The following is a 27,166-nucleotide window of genomic DNA, read 5'->3' as shown; positions in this document are numbered from 1 at the left end:
AAAAGGGGAGGTGTGAGGAGGCCAAGGAAACAAGCTAATGAGTTTAAAGTTACTAAAAACGGATTTGTTTTTTAATTCTTTTTTATCTATTTGTTTTTTGTATTTTTATTCCTCTTTTTTCTCTTTTATGTATTTTTCTGTCTTCTTTTTTGTATCTTTTTCTTTCTATGTGACTTTTTTCTATTTTGTAAACTTACGTTTTTGTAAAATCTCAATAAATATCTTTTAAAAAAATAAAATAAAACGTGGTAAGACTTTGGCACTGTGTGGAAACTGGTTTGAATCATGTTGTTTATGAAGAAGTTTATTTTAACTCAGTAAAGCTTTTATTCTTTAAAACTCTGCATCATTAATTTACGCTGCGTGTCACTATTATCTTCCTTAGTGGGTTGTGCAAACTGCTGTTCTGGACCATGCTTTTTATAGGGTAGATTAGGGGGCACTGGGGGTGAGTTTATGGAACCAGGGGAGCAGTGACCTTCAAAGGTTTGGGAAGCACTGGTGTAATTCAGCTTTGTGCTGTGACGTACATCCTGTCTGTGCTTGCCACATGGTATTAATCACTGTATGATTCCCCACTCAGGTCCCCCTGTGTGCTGTTCTGGGGGTTCTCCTGAGCACCCGAGCCAATTTTCAGTGCAGGGGTGGCGGGGGAGAAAAGCTAGGGGAAGCCCCACTGCACATATAACTCTGGAATATTTGCAGATACCTCCAGCCACCTTGATGTTTTCATGATTTCCTGTACTGTTCCCTTCACTCCCCAGGTTAGGGTTCTGGTACTCCTAGGTGAGGCTGAAGTGGGATGCCTCTGTATGTTTTGACCTGGCTCAAATAAAGGAAATTAATGGGCTTTTCAAACAAAGGAATAAGCAACTGTCCAAAAGTGAAAAACAGTATTTATTTCTGTATAAGGGCTGGGAAGGGAACTGGCATGTGCTTTGAAAAGGAGAGAGAGAGGTCCGGCTTCATTTCAGTGAATCAATAAGTAAGTACCTGACATTTAACCTTGAAGGAATGTTTCCTTTCCTCACAAGCAGCTTAAGTAACCCAACGCCAGGTGAAGAAAGCCAAGAACCAGCTCTCTTTTCAGATAAGAAACGTCAGGCTAAATGCTTTAGATGAAGATAACTCACCACGCTGAAACTGCAAGCTACCCTCATATTGCCTTCCTCTGTTAAGACCAACTGCAGTGATTTGGTTGATGGCCTGGGTGTGTGTGTGTGGGTGTGTCTAATCCGATCCTTGCCATTTATCTTTCATCAGCAATTCTCCTTCTTCCTGAAGTTGCCATTGGCAGAATTCTCATAGGAATGTGAGAAGAGCCTGCTGGATCGGGTCCATGGCCCATCTCAGTCCAGCATCCTGCCCTCAACCATGGTCAATGAGATGTCTCCATGGAAAGACCACAAGCAGGGCACAACAGCCCTCTCCTCTCCTGTGGTTTCTAGCTACTGGTACAGTGGTACCTCGGGTTACATAGGCTTCAGGTTACACACTGCGCTAACCAAGAAATAGTGCTTCAGGTTAAGAACTTTGCTTCAGGATAAGAACAGAAATCGGGCTCTGGCGGCGCGGCAGCAGCAGGAGGCCCCATTAGCTAAAGTGGTGCTTCAGGTTAAGAACAGTTTCAGGTTAAGAACGGACCTCCGGAACAAATTAAGTACTTAACCAGAGGTACCACTGTACAGGGGACGCGGGTGGCGCTGTGGGTTAAACCACAGAGCCTAGGACTTGCTGATCAGAAGGTCGGCGGTTCGAATCCCCACGACGGGGTGAGCTCCCGTTGCTCAGTCCCTGCTCCTGCCAACCTAGCAGTCGTCAAAGTGCAAGTAGATAAATAGGTACCGCTCCAGCGGGAAGGTAAACGACGTTTCCATGCGCTGCTCTGGTTCGCCAGAAGCGGCTTAGTCATGCTGGCCACATGACCCGGAAGCTGTACGCCGGCTCCCTCGGCCAATAAAGCAAGATGAGCGCGGCAACCCCAGAGTCGGTCACGACTGGACCTAATGGTCAGGGGTCCCTTTACCTTTACCTTTTTTACCACTGTATTCAGAAACATCACTGCCTCTGACTGTGGAGGCAGACCATAGTAATTGTGGCTAGTGGCCATTGACAGTCTTCCCCTCCATGAATTCGTCCAGTCCTTGTTCAAAGCTATCCAAGCTGGTTGCCATCACTGCCTCCTGAGGAAATGAATTCCATTGTTTAAAATGTGGCACGTGAAGTTCTTTATTTTCTGTCCCGTATCTTCCAACCTTCAGTTTCATTTGATGCCCAATTCAACATAGCGCTATGACAATTCAGCGCTGCATTATCCTGTCTGTACTAACATTCCAGCTGGCCACATGCAGCAATCCCCTGCTCTATCCCTCCCCATGTGCTGTTCCAGGGGTTCTCCTGATCCCCTCAAGCCAATTTTTGGGAAGCGGGATATTATGTGGGTTTTTCTATCCACTTACTCCACGCCATATATAACTTGATGGGCTTTGATCATGTCACCTCTGGCTCAGTTTTCTCTAGAAGATCTTGATTCCCCAGAGGTCCTGTTCTAAAGACCAAGTGGGATGCATGGAAACCAGATGTGCTTCTTAAGAGTTTCTTACACGAGTCAGTAGGGATGCAGGATGACACACAGTTTTCTGTTCTGCTCTCCACTTCTCACAAGCAGCGCTGCTTCCATTCCTCTGCAGTCCGACTTCAGCCAAAAACTGTATTATTCATTTCACTGGCTGCTGTAGCCATATTACGTAATTGACCTAATTATGTAAATTACATTGTCATTACATTATTCCACCCCATTAATTTCAATGCATTAGGTACCTAGCAGGACCAGTGGTCAGGAACTGTAGTCCAAAAACAGCTGGAGACCCAAGTTTGGGAATCCCTGGTCAAGACCAACATCCTGTTTCCAACGTTGACCAACCAGATGACTTTGAGAACCTAACAAGCAGGGAAAGTATGGATCTTTAACAACGAACAGTGCGATCTGGAAAAATAAACCATTTTTTTTATTCTAGAGCTCATGGACTCAGCATTTTGGGGAACTTGGAAGCAAGTCACTCTGCTTTAATGGCAAAAGGCAGTGTGCACTGAAAATTCAACATACTAAATCTAGCCTTGGCCAACCTGGTGCCCTCCATGAGACTTGGGACTATAGCCCTCCATCAGTCTGTTGCTTCTTGGGGCTGTAGTCCAAGATATTCGGATATTCAGAGGGTATGCTAAGCAGCTGCAGAAAGGGGCAGATTACCATTTCACTTTTGGGGTTACCGGGATACAGAACGGTAGGCAAAACCACAGATGAGAGAGGTAACCACTACATATTATGGCAGATAGTCCTTACAGCCAGGGGCTAAAGGTAAAGGTAAAGGGACCCCTGACCATTAGGTCCAGTCATGACCGACTCTGGGGTTGCGGCGCTCATCTCGCTTTATTGGCCGAGGGAGCCGGCATACAGCTTCCGGGTCATGTGGCCAGCATGACTAAGCCGCTTCTGGCGAACCAGAGCAGCGCATGGAAATGCAGTTTACCTTCCCGCCGGAGCAGTACCTATTTATCTACTTGCGCTGGTGTGCTTTCGAACTGCTAGGTTGGCAGGAGCTGGGACCGAGCAATGGGAGCTCACCCTGTCGCGGGGATTCGAACCGGCGACCTTCTTATTGGCAAGCCCTAGGCTCTGTGGTTTAACCCACAGCGCCACCCACGTCCCTTACAGCCAGTGGCTACTTCAAATTAAATACAGAAATGCAGCACTGTCATCCAGCAACAGGAAAAAACCAAGGCAAAATCAGCTGTATTTTTTGTTTTGATATCTGCTTTTCAACTAATTAACAAGTTTTCAACTAATTAACATTATCTGCTTTTCAACTAATTAACAAGTTTTCAACTAATTAACATTATCTGAATCAAGTTTTTTCCCCTCACAGTGATTTGATGCAATGCAATTGTCAGGACTGCAAAGAATGTTTTTGTACTTGAAGACAAATCTCTTTTGAAGAAAACATTAGAAACTGATTGGTTAGTTGAAACTGTTTTTTATATATATATATATAAAAAAACCTCATCTTGCTGCTGCAACAGCCCTTCAGAACACGCCTTTTGCCTTCTGAAATTGGGAATAGATGAGTACCTCAAACATAGTCCCAGTACTGTTTTGCTACAGTTACTAATACAAGCAGCATTCTTCCAAAACAGGAAAGATGTACACAGCATGCTCAAGATTGTATTTGAAGTGGACTCTGTAGTGGAGTTCTGGAGGACTTCAGCCAGCTGGGAAGAAAAAATACAATCTACAGATTAAATATTCCTAAAATGCACAGGGACAGATCGTTCAGGATTATGGCACTTTGGATTTTAGACGAGAGGTTACCATGGGGGAACAGTTAAATATGCAAGCACAAAAATGATAAACTTCCTGTATGTAGAGAGCTAGCATATTAAGAAGTAATTGAAGTTAAAATGTTTCATGACATGCTGATTTTTATATTGCAGTGGGTTCCCCCCCTAAAAAAACCCCAGTGTATTCAAACATGCAATGTACACCTACAGTTGAAAAGTTATATAGTCCAGGAAGATTTATCCTTTGTTTTTAAAAAGAATTATTTCTAATTTGTCACCGAAAGCCTCAATAATTAAATAAGAGGGTTACCAGCACTTTGAAGAAAATCTCATGATTTTATACTAGAAAACTCACGTCAATTACTCTTACGGTGGCTAGACGCAGACCTCCAATCCTCCTGGCTTACGTTCTGTAGTGTCAAACAAAATTTTATACTGGGGTGGGAAGCAGTAACAAAATGATGCTTCCATTATTATGTCTTCGTAGCATTTACTTAGGCACCCCATTGCCCAAACTCTTGGGTTTATTAGCGGCAAAGATGGACTTGCACGATTGTTCAATAGCTAGACCCTGGTAGTAAACAGATGCCTGGTGGATGCTCAACAGGACATTATCTGCTGCTGCAAACATGGTGAATCCTGCTTAGCAGGGCACTCACTCGAATTGATAAAGAGGTACAACTAAGGCCTGATTCAGATTGGGGGGCCACGGTGGAAGGAGAGGTGAGCCACACAAATTGTGTCCAGAGAGAAGTGCCAGTTTTAAATTAAAATCCTTTATTTTTCCCAAATACAATTCACAACTTATACATAGTGGGGAAGATGCTCAGTCTGTGCAAAATAGGGATGGCCTTCCTTTAAACTTACTACGCTGTCCAGAATGGGTTGCCCTTCTCCAAAGGGTGACTGGAAATCAGGTACTCTCAAATGTACAGTTAACTCAAACCACTGCTGCTGTTGTTGTTGTTGTTTAAGACAGGTTGAATCCTTAACAAACAACATAGTAAGGCAAAGTTGAATTCTGAAGATTTTCCTTCCGATATAAGGAAACGGTTTTTCCATGAGTCATCTAGGGTCATTTTAATGTTTTGCTTATATATATATATATATATTGTATATAATATATATACCAACGCTGTCATTGCTGAACTGCCAAAAAGAAATGATTTGCTTTACATATTGCACTGACAGACAGAAGTACACACTGTGCCGCTGCTGAAAAAGGATACTGGTTTTAACAAGCCGGTGTAGCCCATTCTGAAAAGGGGGTCGGGGTTTATACCAAACCTTCGAACACCTCTCTGCCAAATTAATCCGAAGAAAATTAAAACTGCAAGAGTTTTGGCTTTCGTTTAAAAGAAAAAAGAAAAGGAGAGAAAGCGAATGCAGCTTAAAGATGGGTACGGTGCAACTTGAAATTTATTTCCAAGACCAAGAACTGAAAACTGAAACATTTTTAAGAACACGGAAGCAAAGCAATGTGAATCCAAATCAAATTTACGTTCTTCCAACTGCTTTAAAATAATGCCTCTTTCGCTATTCTAGTGATAATTTTGATTAAATTAAACAAAAATCGATCCAATCTACATTAATTTACTGCTTTGTGGTTTTGTTTTTTTTATATAAAAAAAGATCCCTCGCTCTCTTTAAAGGAAAAAGTGCATCAGACTCCCTTTTAGCAGCCACTCAAAAAAATAGCTTACACACCTGGGAGAAGTTTCCAAATCATAAAGGAAATAATTTATTATCAAATCCAGAGTTTAAATAAAATCTGTTCTTGCAAAGACCAAAAAAAAAGGGGGGGGGGAATCAAGAAAAGAAAAGCATGCACTCAAAAGTCAGCGGTGGAGACAAATATACTATCTATACAGGCACTGGCAGACGCAATTTTATTGTCACCGTTACTCGATGTAACACACACCCCACCCTACAATACATTTTTTCATCCACTAATCACTGAGGTACCAATATTTAAGAATGAAAAGTTCAATATTGAAAAATAAAGCCTAAAGTTGAAGCAGTTTTTATTTTCCCCAGAGGAAAAAAAAACCTATGGTGAGTTTTGTATGAAATGTTAGTATACTTATAGTATTTTTTTTTTAATTTTCTTTTTACAATCTACATTGGCTTATCTCTTTCTCTCTCTCTGGAACCGGGGGGAAAAAAAGAGTTGTGTTCCACATTACACAGGTTCTTGGATAAAATGTTCACCATCTTATATATCAGGAGTCAGTAGACTTGCAAATGAACAGGGATCTTGGCTACCTACTGGCACATCTTCCTGGTTACCAAGAGGATCTGAAGTCTGAAACAACCTGTTGCAAATTCAGAACAAGACGTGCCATGCCACACAGTGCAACGATTTAGGTGCGACGTTCGATGAGACACTCACAGAGAAGAGCTGCATGGAAGTTATTATGTCCACCTGCAAAGCAATTTCACACAAATTGCATTGCATGCAAAGGACGCCGCTGCCCGGCTGGTTGGGGAGAGGAGTCCTGGGCGCAAGGATGGCCTCCTATCAACGCAGCCACAGTTTAAGACGCAGTGCATCAACTCCATTTAAATAGTATCTGAACAGCCTCTTGTCTCGAACAAAGCCAAGATTTTCATAAAGTTTCAACGCGGACTTGTTGGTGATCTCGGTCTCCAAGACAACCTGCAAAAGAAGATGACAATATTTTCAAGCGATACTGCATTTTTCTGAAATTCCGAGGTTCATCAGATTGATATATATATATTTTTAACAGCAGTCAGATTCTTGTATTTCAGCTTCAAATCATCTGTAGTCCCGTAGAATATCACTATAGAAACCCCCAGAACTGGCCAAGGAATCAATTTGCTGATTCAAATGTGCATGTTTAAATCGCCTGTCCAGCATGCAGTTGTTTTTGTTTTTTTTTGAAAAGACAACAAATGCATTTACAAAGGAGGACCAAGGTTTGCAACTACAACAATTCAGAATATTGACTGTGGCTAGAAAGATGTGGGTTCATATCTCCACTCAGTCATGAAGCACTTTAGGGGATCTTGGCTGAGTCATATCCTCAGCCTAACAATTCCCTCACAGTTTTGCAAGAAGACGGAAAAAAAGGGGGGGGCACATTTCATCTCTTGAGCTCCTGTGGCATAAGGATGGACAAAAATGTTATTTTTAAAAAAACCAAAAAGGCCCAAAACAAAACCCAACAACCACAATTTCAAATGGTGATACATTTTCACTGATAACCTGTTCTTCCATTGACGGGATGTGAACATAGCAAGCTAAATCTGGGATTGTTGATCTGAAAAAAGGCGTTTCATAGAGCCAAGATATGCAACAAATATATTATGTGTGTACATGAATCCATACAACCGGTTCTCTAAAATGCAGAAGGACATATTCTGTGTTCTCCTAATGGCAGCCTGGTGCCAGAACAATCTAACCATCTCTCAGATGGTCAGACATTATATAGTTAAGCTGGCGGTACCTAGATGAGGGGCTGCCCAAGACCATAGAAGGTAACGGAAAACGATGATTGAATATGCCTCTGAAAGATCCTCTCAAGAAGGGAAATTGGCTGTAGCCCTCACAGTGAAAGTACATAAGGCAGCAACACGTTTTATCTTTCTGAGCACACACTGTGTATGTAAGTAGGTAAGTCTCTCTCTGTGTAATACAAACATTTCTTTTATTTATGACATTTGTCATATCATTACTTTAAAAAGTACAATACACTTGAGACTTGTCTTTTCTTACAGGAGGAACAGAAAGCTAAAGTTACACCACATCTTGATTGAAGTTTCTTAAGAGACACTAGAGTCCTGATTTAGCCTGCCAACAGTCAACTGGCCATCCCAGTTCTATACTACTGCTCACGTTTACCAGGTCTTAGACGCAGCTGTAATAATAATAATAATAATTTATTTGTACCCTGCCCATCTGGCTGGGTTTCCCCAGCCACTCTGGGCGGCTTCCAACAAAGATACATCAAAATGTCACACATTAAAAACTTCCCTGAACAGGGCTGCCTTCAGATGTTTTCTAAACGTCAGGTAGTTGTTTATCTCTTTGACATCTGATGGGAGGGCGTTCCACCACGAGAAGGCCCTCTGCCTGGTTCCCTGTAGATGTGCTCCTCACAGTGAGGGAATCGCCAGAAGGCCCTTGGCACTGGACCTCAGCGTCCGGGCAGAACTATGGGGGTGGAGACGCTGTTATTCCTGGTTACCTCCTGTCCCTCCCTGAAACCCTTCAGCATCCTGAAGTGGAGACTGAGCTTCAGAGGCAGTCTGAAGCTGGGAGTCGTTTTACTCTTTTTCGGAGACTCTGAAGCCTAGTGCAATTCAGAGATGGTCCTCCAGGCCACTTTGTACAGGGGCAGGTGGTTTGGCTGATTAAAGTTTTATAGTTTCCTCTGACAGCTGCATTTGCAGACTCTTGCCTATGAAGCATGCACATAATGATGTTAATCAGCATACTGCTTCTTGTATGCCCCTCTGCCCCTTCTTGCTATCTGCTGCCACATGGGTAGTCCACAGCCCTCCTGCTTCACTGCCCCACCTAGGAATTTTCCTATTTCCCCAATACCCTAATTCAATGTCTCCTCTTCCTCCAAATGTATCCAGCCATCACTACCTATTGCAAGTTAAGCATATCCACAAATGAAGCTGCTTCACGTCTATCAGCACCGTCATGAGTGGAAAACCACAGATCACAGTTGCCTCCCAAAATCTCCATAAAGCCAATTTATATACGTTGAGTTGGGGTGGCCAGGAATGAGGGAGCCGAAGTTTCAAGCTGCAACAGATTTTGTGATTAACAACACTATGTCCACCCTGAACTCTAAGGATGGAATGAGCCATAAACCAAACAAACTCCACTAACATTATCTCTAGAAGTATTTGCTTTTCTAACTACACAGGCAGCATTCACTTCCACCAGTGCTATTTTAAGACACTGGCTGTGCTCAGACATTCAAAAGGCCACAGAAGCCTGGGCTCTGCCACACCACTGTGATAGTCCAACAGCGCATTGCCCACAAATATGTATTAATTACTTTGTAACTGCATTAGATTATAATATTATGGTTATGATTTGATAGTGAGAAGATAGGGTGCAGAAGGGGAGAACAACTCCTCCGTGGAAAAAGGAGTGGCAAGCCAACCAAAATGAGAAAAGACAAAATTGTGTTTTGAATGTATATGTTAAATGTTGAAACTTTATATATATATCGTATTTTTTGCTCTATAAGACTCACTTTTTCTCCTCCTAAAAAGTAAGGGGAAATGTGTGTGCGTCTTATGGAGCGAATGCAGGCTGCGCAGCTATCCCAGAAGCCAGAACAGCAAGAGGGATTGCTGCTTTCACTGCACAGCGATCCCTCTTGCTGTTCTGGCTTCTGAGATTCAGAATATTTTTTTTCTTGTTTTCCTCCTCCAAAAACTAGGTGCGTCTTGTGGTCTGGTGCGTCTTATAGAGCGAAAAATACGGTATATATATATATATTGGGGGGGGGGATTATTCAGTAACTGCTACGTAAAGTGACCATATGCATGCATAAAACAGTAATAGATCAATCACTGCAGAGAGAACTTTTATTACTTGCAACATCAAAATACAATACTTTTCAGCACACATTGTTTAGTTCAGACTAAAGCTGCTGAGTAGTGAGAAATGTGCACACATGAATGGCTCAGATCCAAATGCACCAGAATTAAATATATGGCAAGGTAAGAGGACGCATCATCATAATCAGTTTATTACGGTCAATAGACCTGAAAGAAAGGGGGTTCATACTGAATGCTCCTGTTTCAGCCTTCTAATTTACTGCATCAGGAGAGAGAAAATCTACTATAAATGCAAACTGGAATTTATAAATCCGAATAATCCAATTGTTCGGGAACTTCAAGCTCTTCAAGGAATAGTTCAATTCAAAACAGCTCCAGAGAAATGCAGTTCAAAATATATGTAGGGCTCCAGGGTTGGGAAAGGATGCTGCAGACCAATTAAGGATGTTGCCAAGTTGGAATATGTGCAGAAGACAGCAACTAAGATGATCAAGGGTCTGGAAACCAAGCCTAATGAGGAACAGTGGAGGGAGTTGGGTATGTTTAGCCTGGGTAAAAGGAGACAGGCTAGCCATCTTCAAATATGTAAAAGGCTGTCACATGGAAGAGGAAACAAGCTTGTTTTCTCTTGTTCTGGATGGCAGGACCTGAACCCATGGATTCAGGTTACAGAGGAGATTCTGACTAAACATCAGGAAGAACTTTCTGGCAGTAAGTGCTGTTCAATAGTGGAACAGATTTCCATGAGATGTGGTGGACTCTCCTTCATTGGAGATTTTCAAACAGAGGTTGGATGGCCATATATAATATATGATTTAGTTGAGATTTCTGCATTGCAGGAGGTTTGGCTAGATGGCCATCGGGATCCCTTCCAACTCTACAATTCTACGAGAAAAGCAATGGGGGTTCAGAGAAGAAAAGAGAAATGGGGCAACAACTAGGACAAAATTGATCCCCTCAGTAATACGTAGCAAGGCTATCATTTTAAAGCTGAAGATCATGGGTAGGCAAACTAAGGCCCGGGGGCCGAATCCGGCCCAATCGCCTTCTCAATCTCATTGGTTTTCATTTTAATTAGAATTGTCTCTGTATTTCTTTTTCTTTTTTGGCTCAAGCAATGGTCATTTCCACAGTGAATTTTTTGCTATTTTTTTGTCTGAGTGGGCTTATTTGTACTGTTATGTTAAAATGAAATAAACACCTCAGTCTCTGATAGCTATCATTATTTTCCTGGCCTTTTACAGGTAAGGGGAGATATTTATTAACTTCCACAGTGTTTTTTTAAAAAATGAATTTTGCGCATTTATGAAGCAAATGAATCTCTAGCTGTCATATGCAACACCTTTGTTTTCAAGGCAGGGCAATAAAATTATCATTGCAAGTAGTCAGCACAACCAGCAGCATTCATTCCATTATTTACTCTGTTGGTTCAGCAGGTGTGAGTTAATGTTGAAATTCTTGTTTATTGGTATTCTAAGTACTTCAAGGTTCTCTTTTGTGGTTGTTCAGGAAAGCCTTTCTACCAGTTTGCCCTTTCAAAAACAAGCTGCTTCCAAGTCAAGATTTCAACATTAGTTCCAATCGGTTGATTTTATTAGGTTCCTATTCAGAGCGCCTAAAAAGCAGCAACTGTTTTAAGATGACTGAGGATGTTTGGCTCAATATCCGATTTAATAAGCCATGGTTTGCAGTTTGGCAGCGAGTTGGAATTAGAAACTGTGGCCTGTGATGCGATGTGAGTTTGCAAACTATAGTTTGTATTAGTTATGGTTTGGTGTGATGCCAAAGTTGAATAAGTTACAGCTGCTGCTGTATGTCTGGAAGCCACTAAATCTTGAGACAGGAGTGCTGAGCAAAGAGGGAGGAAATGGGAAAGAAACTCTAAACCATAGTTGGGACATTTGAATGCTCAGACCAAGGCTCTGAGCAGTGGTTAGCATAAACCATTTGGTACGGTGTCTGAACCAAGCCATAATTTCAGATTTTTCGCCCATCGACCTGGTTTGGTCCTAGTTCAGTGGACTAAATTTGGGCAGCAAAACACAAATGAGTTTTAAGAGAGTTCAAGCAGATCAAGGGAGGAGGCAGGGAAGGCTGCGGGGCACAGCACCAAACCAGAAAGATTAGCAAAACAGGTCAACCAAAGGACAAAAGGAATGGTATCCTGTATTGTGCTTTTAAGGGTGGGTGTCTCCCTCTGGGTCACATGTAGTTCCTCCAGCAAAGGCCCAACATTATTTTAATCAAAGTGTGCCACAAAAAATTCCCAAAGCTTTGCTCATAAACAAAAGGATGGGAAAAAATTGCTTTCAGATTATGTGTGTGAGAGAGATTTCATGCTTTTACATGGTAAATTTCACTGACAGGTTTTTAAATGCACCACATCAGCTATGCGCAAGCGATGCCCTTCATCAGTTCTTCTCGCTAGGTGGCACCAACTTTATAATAAAGCCTGGTGGCTGCTAAGGGGGATGTTTGGGTGGAAAACTACTTCTGGGCCCTGACTATTGTGAAGAGAACGCATTAGCCCCAGAGAATACTGAAGCTGCTGATACCCAAGATGTGTTTTCATGTAATAAAGCCTTATTAGTCATGTGGTTTTTTTAAGAGTAAAAACTGTCACAGTTTTGCATAGTCTACAACACCTTAAACCTTTAGTACACAAGCCAGAAATGCCACTTTAAGGTGCTCTTACCCCAGACAACTGTTTTCGGATGTTTGTAAAAACAATCTTTATAGACATCACTGCCCTGTTTAAAACAGTCAAACAGATGCTAACTCATTTCCTGGAGTCACAGAAAGCTCTCAGAATAACGTATCTTTCTGAATGTGTTCTATATTCTGCTCTAACAGAAGAGTTGCTTACATAGCAAATGGCATTTGAAATGATGGCCTTCTAGCAAAGCGAGGAATGAAAACATACTTCCTTCAAATGAAGAAAAGACTCACCTCATCGCAATCTCCTTCTACCATGGCATAAATAGCTTTCTTAACCAAGTTTGTACCTGGAATAGAGATTAAAAGCAACAAATTTAAACCACTGGCACAAATTATTTCAGCACCAATTAGCTCCTAGAGTTCAGGCTATGGCATAAAAGCAAATGTACATAATTAATGATTACTGTGGCTATTCTGTACAACCAAGATAAAATACCTTCTCTAATTCAAAATAAAAAGGTCTCTTAGCCCTCTGCATCAAATTGGGCTGGGCATTTCCTGTCTCCTAATTCAAACTGAAGCAATGGCCTTATTGAGGTCTTTTTTATTTTATTTTTACTGAAGCAGAAGCACAAAGCAGCTTCCAGGAAAACAACCACCAAACAATAAATCAGATTTAAAATAATGAAGGTGTTATAACAGCCAGGGCCACCTAGCCTGCAATGGTATAATGAACTGTATGGCCAGGGAAGATTCTGGGGTACAGGATAAGGGGCTTAAAAGTGTGAGGCATCATGGGTTGTGCGACTAAGGCCTTGGCATTAAAAAACAACAACCTTCAATTGCCTGCATTGTCAGAGTTTTGCTTCTCACAAAATGTCATGCTTTGGACCCGACCCTCCCCCAAGTTTTGTATTTGTTCCGTTAGTGTAGTTCAGATTTCCGTCTAGACGTGTTTTAACTGAGGAAGTCTACCATCTGAAGATGTCTTACAAGGCAAGGCAACCACCTCGAAGAGTGTGCACTGCACATAAGAGAGTCATGCCAATCTTCAATAGGATGCAACTAGAATGAACGCTGGGGGGAAGATAATAAATGAGTTTCTATGTCAGTGAATAAGAAGGGAACCAAGCTGTGTCCAATAAGTTGCTGCTGCGGACAGAGAAAACCAAAGCACCCTGGTGTGCTTGCACAAGGGACTCTTTAGATCCCTGCCAGTCAACAGTGTGCTGTACCAGCGATCTGAAGCAATGGCCCGTGAATTCACTTACTCCCAACTGCCAAGGCAAGCTTTCTTCTCCCAGTTCCCGCAAAGCAAGCCTTCAGAGCTCAGAGGGCCAAGGCAGAGCACAAGTGTGGGAGCTAGTCCCATCTCCTTGTGGAACCCTGGTCTGAACAAGGTAAAGGTACCCCTGCCCGTACGGGCCAGTCATGTCCGACTCTGGGGTTGTGCGCCCATCTCACTTAAGAGGCCGGGAGCCAGTGCTGTCCAAAGACACTTCCGGGTCACGTGGCCAGCGTGACAAGCTGCATCTGGCGAGCCAGCGCAGCCCACGGAAACGCCGTTTACCTTCCCGCTAGTAAGCGGTCCCTATTTATCTACTTGTACCCGGGGGTGCTTTCGAACTGCTAGGTTGGCAGGCGCTGGGACCGAACCCCGCTGCGGGGATTCTAACCGCCGACCTGACGATCAGCAAGTCCCAGGCGCTGAGGTTTAAAGGTGGCTGGGATTAATTGGAAACCACCAATTTCTGTAACCAAGCCTAAAGCCGAAGTGTATTTGGGGAGGAACACCCAACAAATTCCTTCTAAAATGAGAGCGGGAGAGTAGTTTCTGTTTCATATCCAATTTACCATTCATTCATGGTGCCTACATTTGCATTAAGGGGGGGGGGAAAGGTTCTCCCCTGGCTTTTGGTTCATTTAAGGCATACATAAAACGGCTGGCAACTGGTAGTTGTCAGGCTACATCTGGCCACCTGAGGGATGCCATCTGTTCACAGCAAATGTAGGTAGATAGATTAGGGGTTTTATCGTGTAGCAGCCACGAGGCCCCGTAGTGCCCAACACTGGCAATTTCCTTCAAAATGCAGCCATGACACACTTCAATGAATTCATGATGGCTCAATTTAACAAACACAGCAAACTTGCTGAGAAGGTGAAGTTATCACCTGGTGGTGGGCAAGCTGGTGAACTCAGAGGCCCGGTTTCAGCTTTTTATTTAATTTTTGTTTGCTGTTCCCTCAACACAGACACACATATACTGGAGGGCTTTTGCTGATTTGCATGATTAAGTGTATGTCCTTAAGACATGATTTTCATAACATGGCTTAAATATTATTTTTATGAACATGGGATACACCACACAGCTGTAGGTATTCCACAACACAACAGTGCAACTACTCTAAATAAAAAAAGATCAACTCTCTTTCTCCCCATAATGGAACTCTAAACAGGACCCAGACGGGTGCATGTCTGGTGCATCTTATGTTTTTAGGTCATGCCCAGTTTCTCTATCTTTTGTGTACATTCTGATTATTTAAAAATGAACTATAGTCATATGGAATTGTTAATGAACAAGCAAAAGTGGATTATTATCAGGAGTCTATTATGGACTACAAAGACTGTAGAGACGGGCTGGAGAACTGAAAATTTTCTCTCCTAGAAACAATAACGTTCAAAAATAACTTGTAACACAAGAAGGGTGTAATCAAGATTTCATCCCAAAGCAGCAACTTATCAGCAACTTTTAGATATATTTTTATTTATTTTAAAAAGGACACAAATGCTATTCTTACCTATGCCTTTTCTTCTGTATTTGGAATCCACTGCTAACATGGCTATATAACCTCTGCGAAACATCTTTTTGTGCATATCCAACTTGCAGACGATGGCACCTACACACTCGTCTCCTACCATTGCCTTGAAAAAAACAACAACCCAAGAAGATTTTTGTAGATTAAGAGGGCAATATGCAGTGCCACAAAATCCACCATTCTATAGGTACATTTACAGCAAGATTGCTTTCTGGAAGTTATTTGCTTTACAAATAAAGGCAGATGCATCTCCCAGTAACTAAAGCGTACACTACACATTTTGTAGTAAGGCAAATTTCGAGGACGATTTCTCAAATTGTTACATTGACTGGCTTGGATTCTAAGTAGCACAAATTTAAGAAAACTCACTTTCCTGTTCCCTCGAAGCCCCAGCATCCTGAGAAGTCCCTCTCTCTCTGAGGGGTGGGGGACCCTCTCCACTGTGTAAGACAGGGCAAGGAGAGCTGCTGGGGGAGTTGCCCCCAACTGGGAAGAGGGACTGTCTGCGAGCTTCATCTGCAGAAGGCATCTCTGCTCTAAAGCGTGTCCCCCCCATGCCTTTTAGGAACACCCTCCTGCCTGGCCTCTCCTCAGGAGCTTTTGGGTGGATGCAGAAGAGACAGGAAAGTCCCCTTGTGCAAGCTTGTTTCTGCTTGTCATTTAGGACACACACTACTAATTTCAGCCTAGTTACTATTCCACACAGAACTCCTAAAAGATTATGTAAAGGAAAGCCTCATGCAATTCAAAGAATGCACAGATACCAGTACAGGTGCTACCTCTAGTTGCGAACACCTCTGGATACGTATCCTTCGGGTTATGCACGTGGTAAACCCATAAGTAATGGAAAGGTTTCCACTGCGTGCGCATGCACAAAAGCAGGCTATCGCCCCGCGCATGCGCAGAAGCAGTGCCTCTGGATGCGAATGTTTCGGGGTAAGAATGGACCCCCTATTACTCGCCTGAGGAAAATAATTTTGAAATCCCGAGAAGGAAATACACAATCTAAGCATTATTTAAGTTAGCAAGCTGCTCCAATGATATACAGCCACTGTCCTCTAACCATGAACTAAACTGGAAGTCACAAACAAAGCTGCAGTCAGAGAACTCCAGAAGCTATTCTGGAATAACTGGTTTGAGGATTGCAAATAAGGACTGTGAAGAAGGGAAAGAAAAATCTACACTCCCCAAACCACCTCTTTCACAAAATATACACAAAGGTTTTTGATATATACGTAGATCACTTGCCATAGCTAAATTTGTTTCAGAATTCTTATCCTTTCAACAAAATACTAATTACTGATAACTTAAGCACTGATGGAAGTTAACTGTACACTTCCTAATCCATTTACGACACACCTGCACACGTAAATAAACTCTTGAGTGAGGAAAAGAAGCTGCAAAATCATTTCATTTGAAAAGATTCATAAACCTATGTGTTAAAAGATACTGAATGTGTAAAATTTAACACCAAGGAATACCTTAAGGGGAGATTCCATGCTAAATCTGCACCTCTCTCCTCTCAGATCCAAGTCTCTACCCACAAAACCTGTGCAACAGGACAATGCAGAGACCAACCCAAGCACTCTGACTCAGAAGGAAAAGTTACTGGATTTAAAATTCAATCCATCACATCAAAATGTTTTCTTAATAAAATCTGGCATAGAAGGGCCCCATAAGTTTTTTAAGATATAAAACATTAAGCAGCAACAGTGAGTTGCAGAGGAGCTCAACTACCTTCTCAAGTTCTCAAACATAGGGGAGGGGGAAATCCCCAACCTATGCTAAATTTTTGCCTTAGGCTGAAACCTTGCACACATTTTATATGTACCAGCCAGATCCTGAGAAGTGTCACTGAATATGCTAAGAGAACACCAATTTTTGCGCAAAGAAGCTCAAATGTATTACGTGACTGTTCATGCCATATCTTCTTTTGTTAAAGAGACACCAAGGGTAATAATGCATTATAGGCCAAACCACTTGGAATCAGGCAGCATTATAGGCTAGCAGCACAAACCAATTACAGTTAAGCACCCTGAATTCTGATCAAGTTCAACAGGAGGGATTTAAGCAGGTACTTAACTCTCCCGTTGTGATCAATGGGGGCACGGTCTTTCTTCCTAACAAACCTCTTGGAACAAGTGTGCATTCATGTAGTGAGTTCAAGGGCGCGCGCACACACACACACACACACACACACACACACACACACACAGAGTATACAATAGGCTTACTCGCCTCTTGCCAGGGAACCGCGCTTGCATAGCAGGATGAACAGAGCCAGCTGCTTGAACTTAGAAATGCTTACGCTGGCATACAACATAAGCATTTTGTGCCCTCATGCTGGCACAGCTGTTCTCTTACATTCTGTCCTTAGAGGTTACATGGAGTCTTAGATTTGGTAGGTAGACAGGCAAGAGTAGATTTCATTGTGCAGCAGCAGCAGAAGCGCCGAGGCTATGTTATGACATACAGAAGATGACATTTCAAGCAGCTTTCTCTTAAGATTTCACTCAAGTCATGAATAAAAGCAGGTCCCACTTAGTTCCTAATGTCTTAAAAAGGGCACCCAGCCAATTATTGTTAGAAGCATGGAGAAAGTATGCAAGTTAGAATCCACTTTGAAGCGGAGCTAGGGTCACACACATGAAGATAACAAGACCTGCGGAAAACTTTGGTAGTATTTTAAGAAGTGGGCACAAAAAAGAGCCCTGCCTTAAACTTCAGCCGCAAATCACTTCTCACTGACATACTGATGGCCTTGCAATAGTGAAGACAAAAAATTCTAGAGATAAGCAGCTGTAAGCCAACGTCTTTCATCTTTGAAGCCAATGAGCAATACCTGAATTCCTGTTGTCACTTTATTATCCGGAAACAATAACTTTCTGTCTCTAGTTCCAGCAACACAGCTAAATGAACAGTGTTTCACTCGGAGCTCAGAATTTAACCAAAGCTGCTTGGAATTTACTTCTCCAGCTTTTATTCATGGGTCTCATTCAGTCACCACACTAGTTCAATCTACAAACCATATTTTAGAGATCAGGAACGTGACAGGTTTCCAGTCTCTTTCTGCCTTTCCTACTCTCAAATGTGTGCATATACTTCCTTTCTTCCATGGTTTGTTTTGAGGTAGCGCTAGTTAGCATTTATCATTGTTCGCATCTGAATCAAGCAAATCATGGAAAGAAGAGAGAATCTTTGAGAAGACAGGGCTGCAGCTCAGTGACAGAGGATCTAGAAAGTCACAGCTTCAATTCATGACATCTCCAGGTTGGGTGGGAGAAACCTCAGTCTGAAACCCTAGAGCCACTACTGGTCAGTGTAGACAAAACTGAATTAGACGGACCAACAGCCCCATTCAGTATACGGCAGTTTCCTATATGTTTCTATGACAGACAGAAGGGAGCAAGCATTACTGAATGCTAGGTTTAGACTAGGCCACTGGACAATAATCTATAAAACACAAACTGCAACCAAACCAGAAGTTTACCATCAAGTAGCACCATTTAGAAACTTGGCCTAGCAAAAATTTGGCCCTTATGGGGCCACCTTTAAATTTCTTGTTTTATGTTCTGTTACCATTCATGTTCAACATTCACAAGGGTCCAAGCTCACCAGACTTCTAAACACACAAGAAGGGAGAGACTATGGCATATCACCAGCATTAAAACTTTAAGCAAGGAAAGTCCCATTACTATAGGAAGCTTAGTGCTTCACTCCAACACTACAGCTTAAAAAAAATAATAAAAATCAAACCTGACTTCAGGGATGCTGAAAGTATCAAGCACAGACTACAGAAAGATTAATTTTGTTAGTGGCTAATCAATCCGGCAGGACTAAGCATCTTGCAGCATTATTAGTTTTAATATGTTCAGAGAAGAGAAGCCATAAAGCTTCAGGAAGAACATTTTGTATTTGATAATTAGAACGTCCACAGATCTATTAGCACCGATAAACCGCTGAAACCCATAAATGCAATGTTTGCTTGCTAGAAGGCCTTCCAAAATTCAGTTTTGTTGGGTGCTCTTGTTCAGCTTTCTGGAACATCAACCCTGCAAATGAGTGTTTAGAAACCAGCCTCACAAGTGCCAGAACAAAGGTATTGGCTGACTCAAGTTGAAATGCTTAATCACTTTTCTTAAAAGCAGATGCTTGTGAACACCCTCAGTCCCTTTACCAAATGCAGCATGTAGGCAGCATTATACTAAAACAACATGGTGTTCAGTTTTGTCACTGGGGCCCAGCCAGTGGCTTCTGAGGTCACATAACCAATCTGCTGCAGCAATACACAATGCCTGTGCGATTCACAGACCTAACAAGAAGTGTGATGAGCATTTGGACTGATGCTGCCAGTATGAAGAACCACCCCTTAAGATTTCCCCCGCAAACCATTTTTGTTCCCTACCTAGCCAATTGATGCTTGCCCATGAGTGTTCTCTTCTCCACATCACAAGCCCTTAAAAAGCTGTCTAACTAGCAGTTCATAAACGTTTTAAAATCAACTGATATAAAATTCCATAGGTGGCATTTCCTTGTAAAAAATAAGGAGACATCTTATTACATTCTCATGAAATAAATTCCAAGGATTATAATATTAAAAGGCTCAACAAAATACCTGTACAATGTTCGCAAAGTCTATTTTATGTCCACTTATAATTGTCTTTAGAGATAGAATATTTGCCTTGTAGTTTACCTCTACTCTCATCATCCGGTAACAGCACAGCTTTGACCCTGAAATTATTTACTACTTCTGCATGTGCATCCATAAAAATAAACATAAGAGGGGCTGACAAGTCTGAGCTCTGACCATGTAAGTCTGCAGTCCAGTCTGATTGTTACTTTGCTATAAGGTGGGACACTAATATTTCCCTTTAGCACTGACAAGTTCTTTAACATATATAATGCAGTAGGAGCACTTGATTAGGTGCTTCCCCATTCTCTCGAACATATCACAAGCAACAGTTACCCTTCAATAGAAAATTCCCCAAAGCTTCCACACACAGTCCCTCATCTATATGGGTGGACCAGCTGCTGTTTCTGTAACTAAAATGTATACTTCAGACATGCATTTTTATGAGACTTTTGATGATACGAAAAAGTAAACTTTCTATTTAAAATTGGCATGCCACAGAAAAAAGGAGAAACCATGTTTCTAGCTCTGTGATCACCTCTTTCAGCATTCTGAAATCTCTACAGGCCTCAGTACTCTACCATCACAGAATAATATCTCAAAGAAGGCGAGGCAGCCAAATGAATAATAAAAATAGCATCATTTGGTAGAGACTAAGAAGGAACACAATTTTCAATGTATGACAGATGACAGCTGTGTTCCAATTTCATTAGGGAGAATAAGAACTGAATACAATGGAAAAGAGATTTTCAGTACAGCACAGTTCCACAGTTCCAAGTGGAAATGTATTACTATGTAATGACACATAAGATCCATTTTAGAGGCTTTTAAAAGGTGTTGAATTGTTTTTCAGAAGTAATGTGGGCTTAAATCAATGCCAGTCTGAAGGAAGATGGGACTAGACAATATCCAGGCTAAAATGTTTCTAAAAACTTCTCTACAGATATGAAGGCTGCCAGCTGTCAATTGATACCATTAATATGGCTATTTCTCATTTTTACTGGGCTGAAGTTGAGAGAGGGAATGCTAAAAAGAAATCAAATGGGAAAGTAATGTCAATGACAACTAATGCACACAAAAAGTTGAGGGTCTTATTTGTACACGCACACCCCAAATTTGAAGTTACACAGAAATCTCCATAAACTGAAGACTTACGCATTCCTATGCCAAATCAGCTGAGCCACAGAGGTCACCAAGCCGGTTCTGCGTATCATTTATTTCAACCACCAAGTGGCCAAATGTGGACCAACTTCCCCTGCGACCACCGCCACCCCACCTGCTGCGCCCCAACCCTGCACCGGCCACCCTTCCTCTACACCCCTCAACGCCAACTTCCTTCACCATGCCTCCTTCCTCGCCCCCTCCCCCAACTTACCAAAAAGCAAAGCTGAGGCCAGTTGTGGATAAAATACCTATATGTGTAAATGGAGTAGGGTTCAGACAGATCTTTGGTGATCAGTCTCATGATATCGGGCATCTGCAACTCGGACTCATAGCGGACGTATCGTATCGTCAGGTCCCCTTCCTCCTCCTCCACCTGCTGGGGGCCCCAGGAAGAGTCCGTGGTGGGGGGCCCCGGGGAGCATTTCTGCAAGCTGCAGTTGGAGGCCAAGGACCTGGACAGGAGCAGCAGGGACTCCTCCTCCTCCTGGTGGCCTCCTCCTCCTCCTTCCTCTTCCTCCTCCTCCACCCCTCCCGCTCCAGCCAGCCCATTCCTGTCCCCTTCCGAGGGGGCAGAAGCAGCGTCGTGGCGGCGCTTCTGCTGCTCTGGGGGCTGCGCAGTCCTTGCTTGGGAGCGGGGGACCCGGTGGTGGTGATGGTGGTGGTTGCTGAGCGAGGAGGGAGGCTGCTGCTGGGGGGGCAGCTCGGGACCCTCTTCCTGCTGCTGCTGCTGCTGCTGCTGCTGCCCGTGTCCCATTGTCTTGCCAGCGGAGCCGGGGCTGGGGCTGCTCCTGCCGCCGCCTCTCTTGCTGCCCGGCGGGCGCTGCTTCTCGCCGCCGCCGCCGCTCAGGACCTTGCCCTTGAGTGGGCCGCGCAAGTGCCTCAGGTCCGGCCCGGGGATGAGCCCGTTGAGCTGGTGGTTGCGCCGGTGCGGCGGGCAAGGCCGGCGGCGGTCCCGGGCGCCTTCATCCCCGGCCTCCTCTTCTTCTTCCTCGCGAGGCCTTCTTCCTCCGCCTTCCTCTTCTTCTTCTTCTTCCTCCTCCTCCTCCTCCTCTTCCTCGGCGGCTCCCGGAAAGGGCAGGAGGAGCGAGGCGGCGTCTCCCGGCGGCGAAGCGAGGAGGCTGCTAGGCCCGGGCGGAACCTCGGCCATGTCCTGAGGCGGGAAGAGACCGGCAAGGGGAAGGGGGAGAAGCGTGAGAAAGAGAGGCGACCCCCGCCCAAGACTCTCCCCTCGCCCACACGCCGCCCCCCCCGGCCGCCCCTTCACCGCCGCGCCGTCTCCGCCTCACCCCAAAATCCCCTCAGCAGCAGCAGCAGCAGCCGCGGCGCCTCCCGCTCCCCTCCTCCGCTCCTCCTCATCCAGCGGCCGTAAAGCGAGGGCAGGTTTCCCGTCAGGCCAGGCCGCCGCTCTCGCGCGAGGGCCGACGAAGGAAGAGCGCGACACTTCGCGCCGGCGCCTCGCTTTACGGCCGGGCCCCCTCAGGAAAGGGCTGCGAGGGAAAAGGGAAGGAGAAACGGCGTAAGGGGGCGGGGCCTCGCCGAGAGGGCGGGGCGCGACTTCTGCGCGCGCCGTCGCGGCCCCTCCCACCCTGCGGGGCGACGCTTCCGTTCGCGCGCTCGCTTTGTGCTAACGGTCCCCGTCCTCCTTTTCTTATCTCTATGGTCCTAACAAGTCGCGGAGACTCTATGGTCAGCGAAAGAAAGAGAGGCCGACATATATCTATTTCTCTTTTAAAAAGCTGTCCCTTCGCGGATAGGCCCTCGCGACGGTGGGAGAGCTGCGCAGGCGCAGATCGTGCTTTGGCTGAGGGCTAGGCGGGAACGAGCTTGAGGGCTGGGGGCGGGGCTAGCGGTAGGCAGACAAGGGAAAAGCGACCCTGTACACGTTTCTCACGACAAGGAGGGGGGGGGAGACGCGTGTACATATGCATGTGAGTATGGGAGTACACGTGTGCGGTTTTCGTGAACTATATTTCTCGGGTGACTACTTTGACTAAAGCTCTTCATTACATCCCCCTCAAATTAAGATGATGGATCATCACCATCTGTTAATTAAATCACCCTTTATCTCCATGGAAGCCAAGGTGGCATCTAGTAAGAACAATTATAATTATTAACTACATTTGTATACAGTGGTACCTCGGGTTACATACGCTTCAGGTTACATACGCTTCAGGTTACAGACTCAGAAATAGTGCTTCAGGTTAAGAACTTTGCTTCAGGATGAGAACAGAAATCGTGCTCCGGCGGCGTGGCGGCAGTAGGAGGCCCCATTGGCTAAAGTGGTGCTTCAGGTTAAGAACAGTTTCAGGTTAAGAACGGATCTCTGGAATGGATTAAGTACTTCACCCGAGGTACCACTGTACTGTCCTCCATCACAACGTAAAAATGCAAAATGAAAACACAAAATACGTAATAAGACAGAATCAAACCTACGGTATAACCCCTCCCCCCCCCCAAACACAGGCCATAGAATGTTAGTCAGCCCATAGCCTGGTTATAGAGATTGTTGTTGCTGTTGTTTTATTCATACCCTGCCCACCTGCTTCCCCCCAGAGTGGTTTCCCCAGCCACTCTGAGCAGCTTACAGTGTACATATGAAAACATGGTTTTTTCCTGGTCCGTAAACATATAAAGGTGGCGCTGTGGGTTAAACCGCAGAGCCTAGGACTTGCCAATCAGAAGGTCACCGTTTTGATCCCCGCGACAGGGTGAGCTCCCGTTTCTTGGTCCCTGCTCCTGTCAACCTAGCAGTTTGAAAGCACCTCAAAGTGCAAGTAGATAAATAGGTACCGCTCCAGCGGGAAGGTAAACGGCGTTTCCGTGCGCTGCTCTGGTTCGCCAGAAGCGGCTTAGTCATGCTGGTCACATGACCCGGAAAAACTGTCTGTGGACAAACGCCGGCTCCCTTGGCCAGTAAAGCAAGATGAGTGCCGCAACCCCAGAGTTGGCCACGACTAGACCTAATGGTCAGGGGTCCTAAAGGTCAGATGGTGGCCCACCTCTGGCAACTCCCCTCAACCCCTGGTAGGGGCTGGTGGGAGTTGTAGTGCAGGACATCTGGGCAGCGCCAGGTTGCAGGAGCCTTTCCTCTCCATCCCCTTGGATCCCCAGACCCTCTCATTCTTTGAGGCCACCTGTTTGCCACTCAATGGACAGTTGCCTCCATGAATCCCGCCGTCTCTCCTGCCATGTGCAAAGTGGCCGGTGTGCCATGGAGATCAAGCAGGAACACCTGCCCAGGTTTCACGAGAAAATGTCCCCTGAAAGGAACTTGGGTCATTTGCTTCAGGCTGCAGAAGCTGTGTTCTCTCGGCCTGAAGTCACAAAGCTTGCGGTGATGTCAGAACCGGCTGCAGGGTGGATGTCTGTGATCGATACTTCAACATCAACCATGTCTTTTCCTTAGCTGGAGCAGTTTTTTGCTCCTCCTTTTCTTCTAATTTCTCTCCTCATTGATTTTTGTCTTCCTGTCTCCTCGCCTTGCAAGTTTGCTGTTTTTACCTCCCCCCTCCCAGGCAGCCTCCTTTTTTGCTAGCGTCCCTTATCTCCCTCCCCGATCGCTTGCCATCAGCAGCTTTGTTTCAACACCCACTTCCCTCTTTCAAAAAAAAAAAAAGCATGATATGCTTTTTGCCCCTGGGCAATTTGGCTCCAGGGACCACACATTCGCTCCATAAGACGCACAGACATTTCCCCTTACTTTTTAGGAAGAAAAAAGTGTGTCTTGTGGAGCGAAAAATACGGTACATAAAATAAAAACAACAACCCAACAACCTCCCACCTGAAAAAAATCACATTTTAAAAGGGCATAGGATCCTGGCAACTTTTAAAGTAAGACAATTAACAAACCGCTCATTGGAAAGATCATGATCTCAGAAACGTCTGCAGCAATATTTGTTGGCAACCCAATTGGCTGAGTGTATGGTTTACTCCTGTGCCCTTTCTTCTCCCAAAGATGTCCTGTAAGGCAGCAGGTATGGGTTTTTCCTCGGGGTTTACTCCCGAAGCCTTTCTCATGAATGCATATAGCCAGAAGGCAGCAGAGGTTTAGGACCAGAGTTTTCCTTCTCCTAGATGGGCTACCTTCCCAGTGGAAAAGCCCTCCCTGCCCCTGAGGGTGGTGTAGAAATATAATAAACAAGCAAGCAAGCAAAGCCATCTCCATCTTTCACCTAAGATGCACTCCTCTCCTGTCTTTCACCTGGCTGGGATGAAAAGGGGCAGGCAAGTTTCACCATAGGAACAGAAGAAGAGTCTGTTAGATCCAGCATCTTTTTCACCCAGTGGCCAAACGCCCTCAAGGGAAACCCATAAGTTTCCTCTGCCTGAGAGCTATGAATTGCTGCTGGCAGCCTGTGATGGTTCTAGGGGTTGCTCGTGCGTAAGCCGGTGCAAACACCTGGCTGTATTGCCTGAGTGAACCTTTTCTGTCCGGACAGCCACTCACCCGTGGCTGTCTCAATCGCTGGCAGAATCCGTCAGTGGGCGTTTCTTAAACTTCTTCCAGCAAAGAAGCTCTTTGACGTCTAGTCTCCTCCTACTCTCTCTGCGCAAAAGCCTTCCGCGCAAGGAGGGCGTAGGCAGCGGAGGACCCCTACTCTCCCCGCTGGTCCCCGGCAAGGAGTCATGGGACCGCCTTGCCGCTTCCCCCATCTGCCCCCCTTCTCCACTGGTGCTACGCTGATTCTCTTCCCCAGAAGATGGGCTGCCTCTCCCAATCCCGGGACGCTCTCTGGAATCCCTCTGGATTTTGCTCTCTCCCTCCGGCACTGATGGCAGTTCCCTGACACAGCCAAAGCAGACGATACTGAGTTAGGTGGCTGAAAAACATTATATATTGCTTGGGAAGACAGGTGAACCAATGCCAGTGTACTGGAAGAAGCAAAGTGTTGAAGCAATGATTCTTCAACTTTGTTGGACTGGTCATCTGGTGCGGATGCCTGATGATTGTCTTCCAATGCAACTACTCTATTTCCAACTTAAAAATGGAAAGGGTCATGCTCGTGGTCAACGAAAGAGGTTTAAAGACTCTCTCAAGGCAAATCTTTAAAAATGTAGTATATAAAGAGAAATTTCTTGGAAGTAAAAATTAGGCTTAGGGGTAAAATAAGATTATGTTGTCAATAAATATTAAGGACTGGAGTATTAATAAAGGTGAAGAAGTTAGTAAATGAAAGAAGTTAATATTATTAGAACTGTGAATTTGGAGAACTGCTAAACAGGTGATAGATTGAATTCAGTTAGAGGGGATTCGAGGAAGTCAGTTATCAGTGTAATGAAATTAGGATTGGGAAGTTAAAATCTTTTTTTCTTTTTTAAATGTGTTTTTCTTTATTTTTATGGATTGTAATGTTTTTGTTTTTTGTTTTTTCCTTGTTTATTTCTTACGTGATAAATGTGAAAATCAATTTAAAAAAATGAAAAAAAATGTAGTATAAACACCAACAACTGGGAAACACCGGCCTGCGAGCGCTCCAACTGGAGAACAGCCTTTACCAAAGGTGTCATGGGCTTTGAAGACACTCGAACTCAGGATGCACGGGAGAAACTTGCTAAGAGAAAGGCAAATCCACACTGTGATCAACTCCCGCCCGGAAACTAATGTCCCCCCATGGAAGGACGTGTGGATCCAGAATTGGCCTCCACAGTCACTTACGGACTCATCGTTAAAACCGTGTTTATGGAAGACAATCTTACTCAGCTACCAGGGATTGCCAAAGAAGAAGATAGCCCAAGATCACATGGAAGATGGAGCAAGATTGTTTTCTCCTGCTTTGGAGAGCAGGACTCGAACCCATGGCTTCAAGTTACAAGAATGGAAATTCCGACTAAACATCAGGAAGAACTTTCTGACAAGCAAGAGCTGTCTACATTTTATATGTGACTTGTTCAGATGTTGTGAGTTTGTACATATCTTCTATACATTGGTTGGAGGGAACCCCATGTACCATATTTTTTGCTCTATAAGACACACCAGACCATAAGACGCACCTAGTTTTTGGAAGAGGAA

At 44.2% G+C, this 27,166-nt stretch overlaps 1 protein-coding gene and 1 long non-coding RNA gene across 3 annotated transcripts; one reads left to right on the top strand and one right to left on the bottom strand.

Annotated features, from left to right (window-relative positions):
* Positions 1–5,095: 5,095 nt before the first annotated feature.
* NAA30 (N-alpha-acetyltransferase 30, NatC catalytic subunit) lies at positions 5,096–24,502 on the bottom strand. Of its 2 annotated transcripts, none has more exons than XM_083618193.1 (5): positions 24,291–24,502; positions 21,368–22,306; positions 15,345–15,468; positions 12,838–12,893; positions 5,096–6,997 (listed from the first exon to the last, which is right to left on the bottom strand). In XM_083618193.1, exons 2-5 carry the CDS (start codon positions 22,301–22,303, stop codon positions 6,860–6,862), a joined length of 1,254 nt encoding a protein of 417 aa, XP_083474319.1. In that variant the 5' UTR covers positions 22,304–22,306; positions 24,291–24,502; the 3' UTR covers positions 5,096–6,859. The 2 variants fall into 2 exon arrangements, with proteins under 2 accessions (XP_083474319.1, XP_083474318.1); XM_083618192.1 differs by lacking the exon at positions 24,291–24,502 and adding an exon at positions 22,443–22,654.
* Positions 13,826–15,469, top strand: LOC310766911. Its single transcript, XR_014550521.1, has 2 exons — positions 13,826–13,946; positions 14,267–15,469. It is a non-coding gene; the product is annotated as an uncharacterized lncRNA (long non-coding RNA).
* Positions 24,503–27,166: the final 2,664 nt, after the last annotated feature.

The sequence above is a fragment of the Podarcis filfolensis genome (assembly GCF_964270895.1).
Source record: "Podarcis filfolensis genome assembly, chromosome: 1".
In the NCBI taxonomy this organism is placed as follows: Eukaryota; Metazoa; Chordata; class Lepidosauria; order Squamata; family Lacertidae; genus Podarcis; species Podarcis filfolensis.
This window is presented reverse-complemented; position numbering and strand designations above follow the sequence as displayed.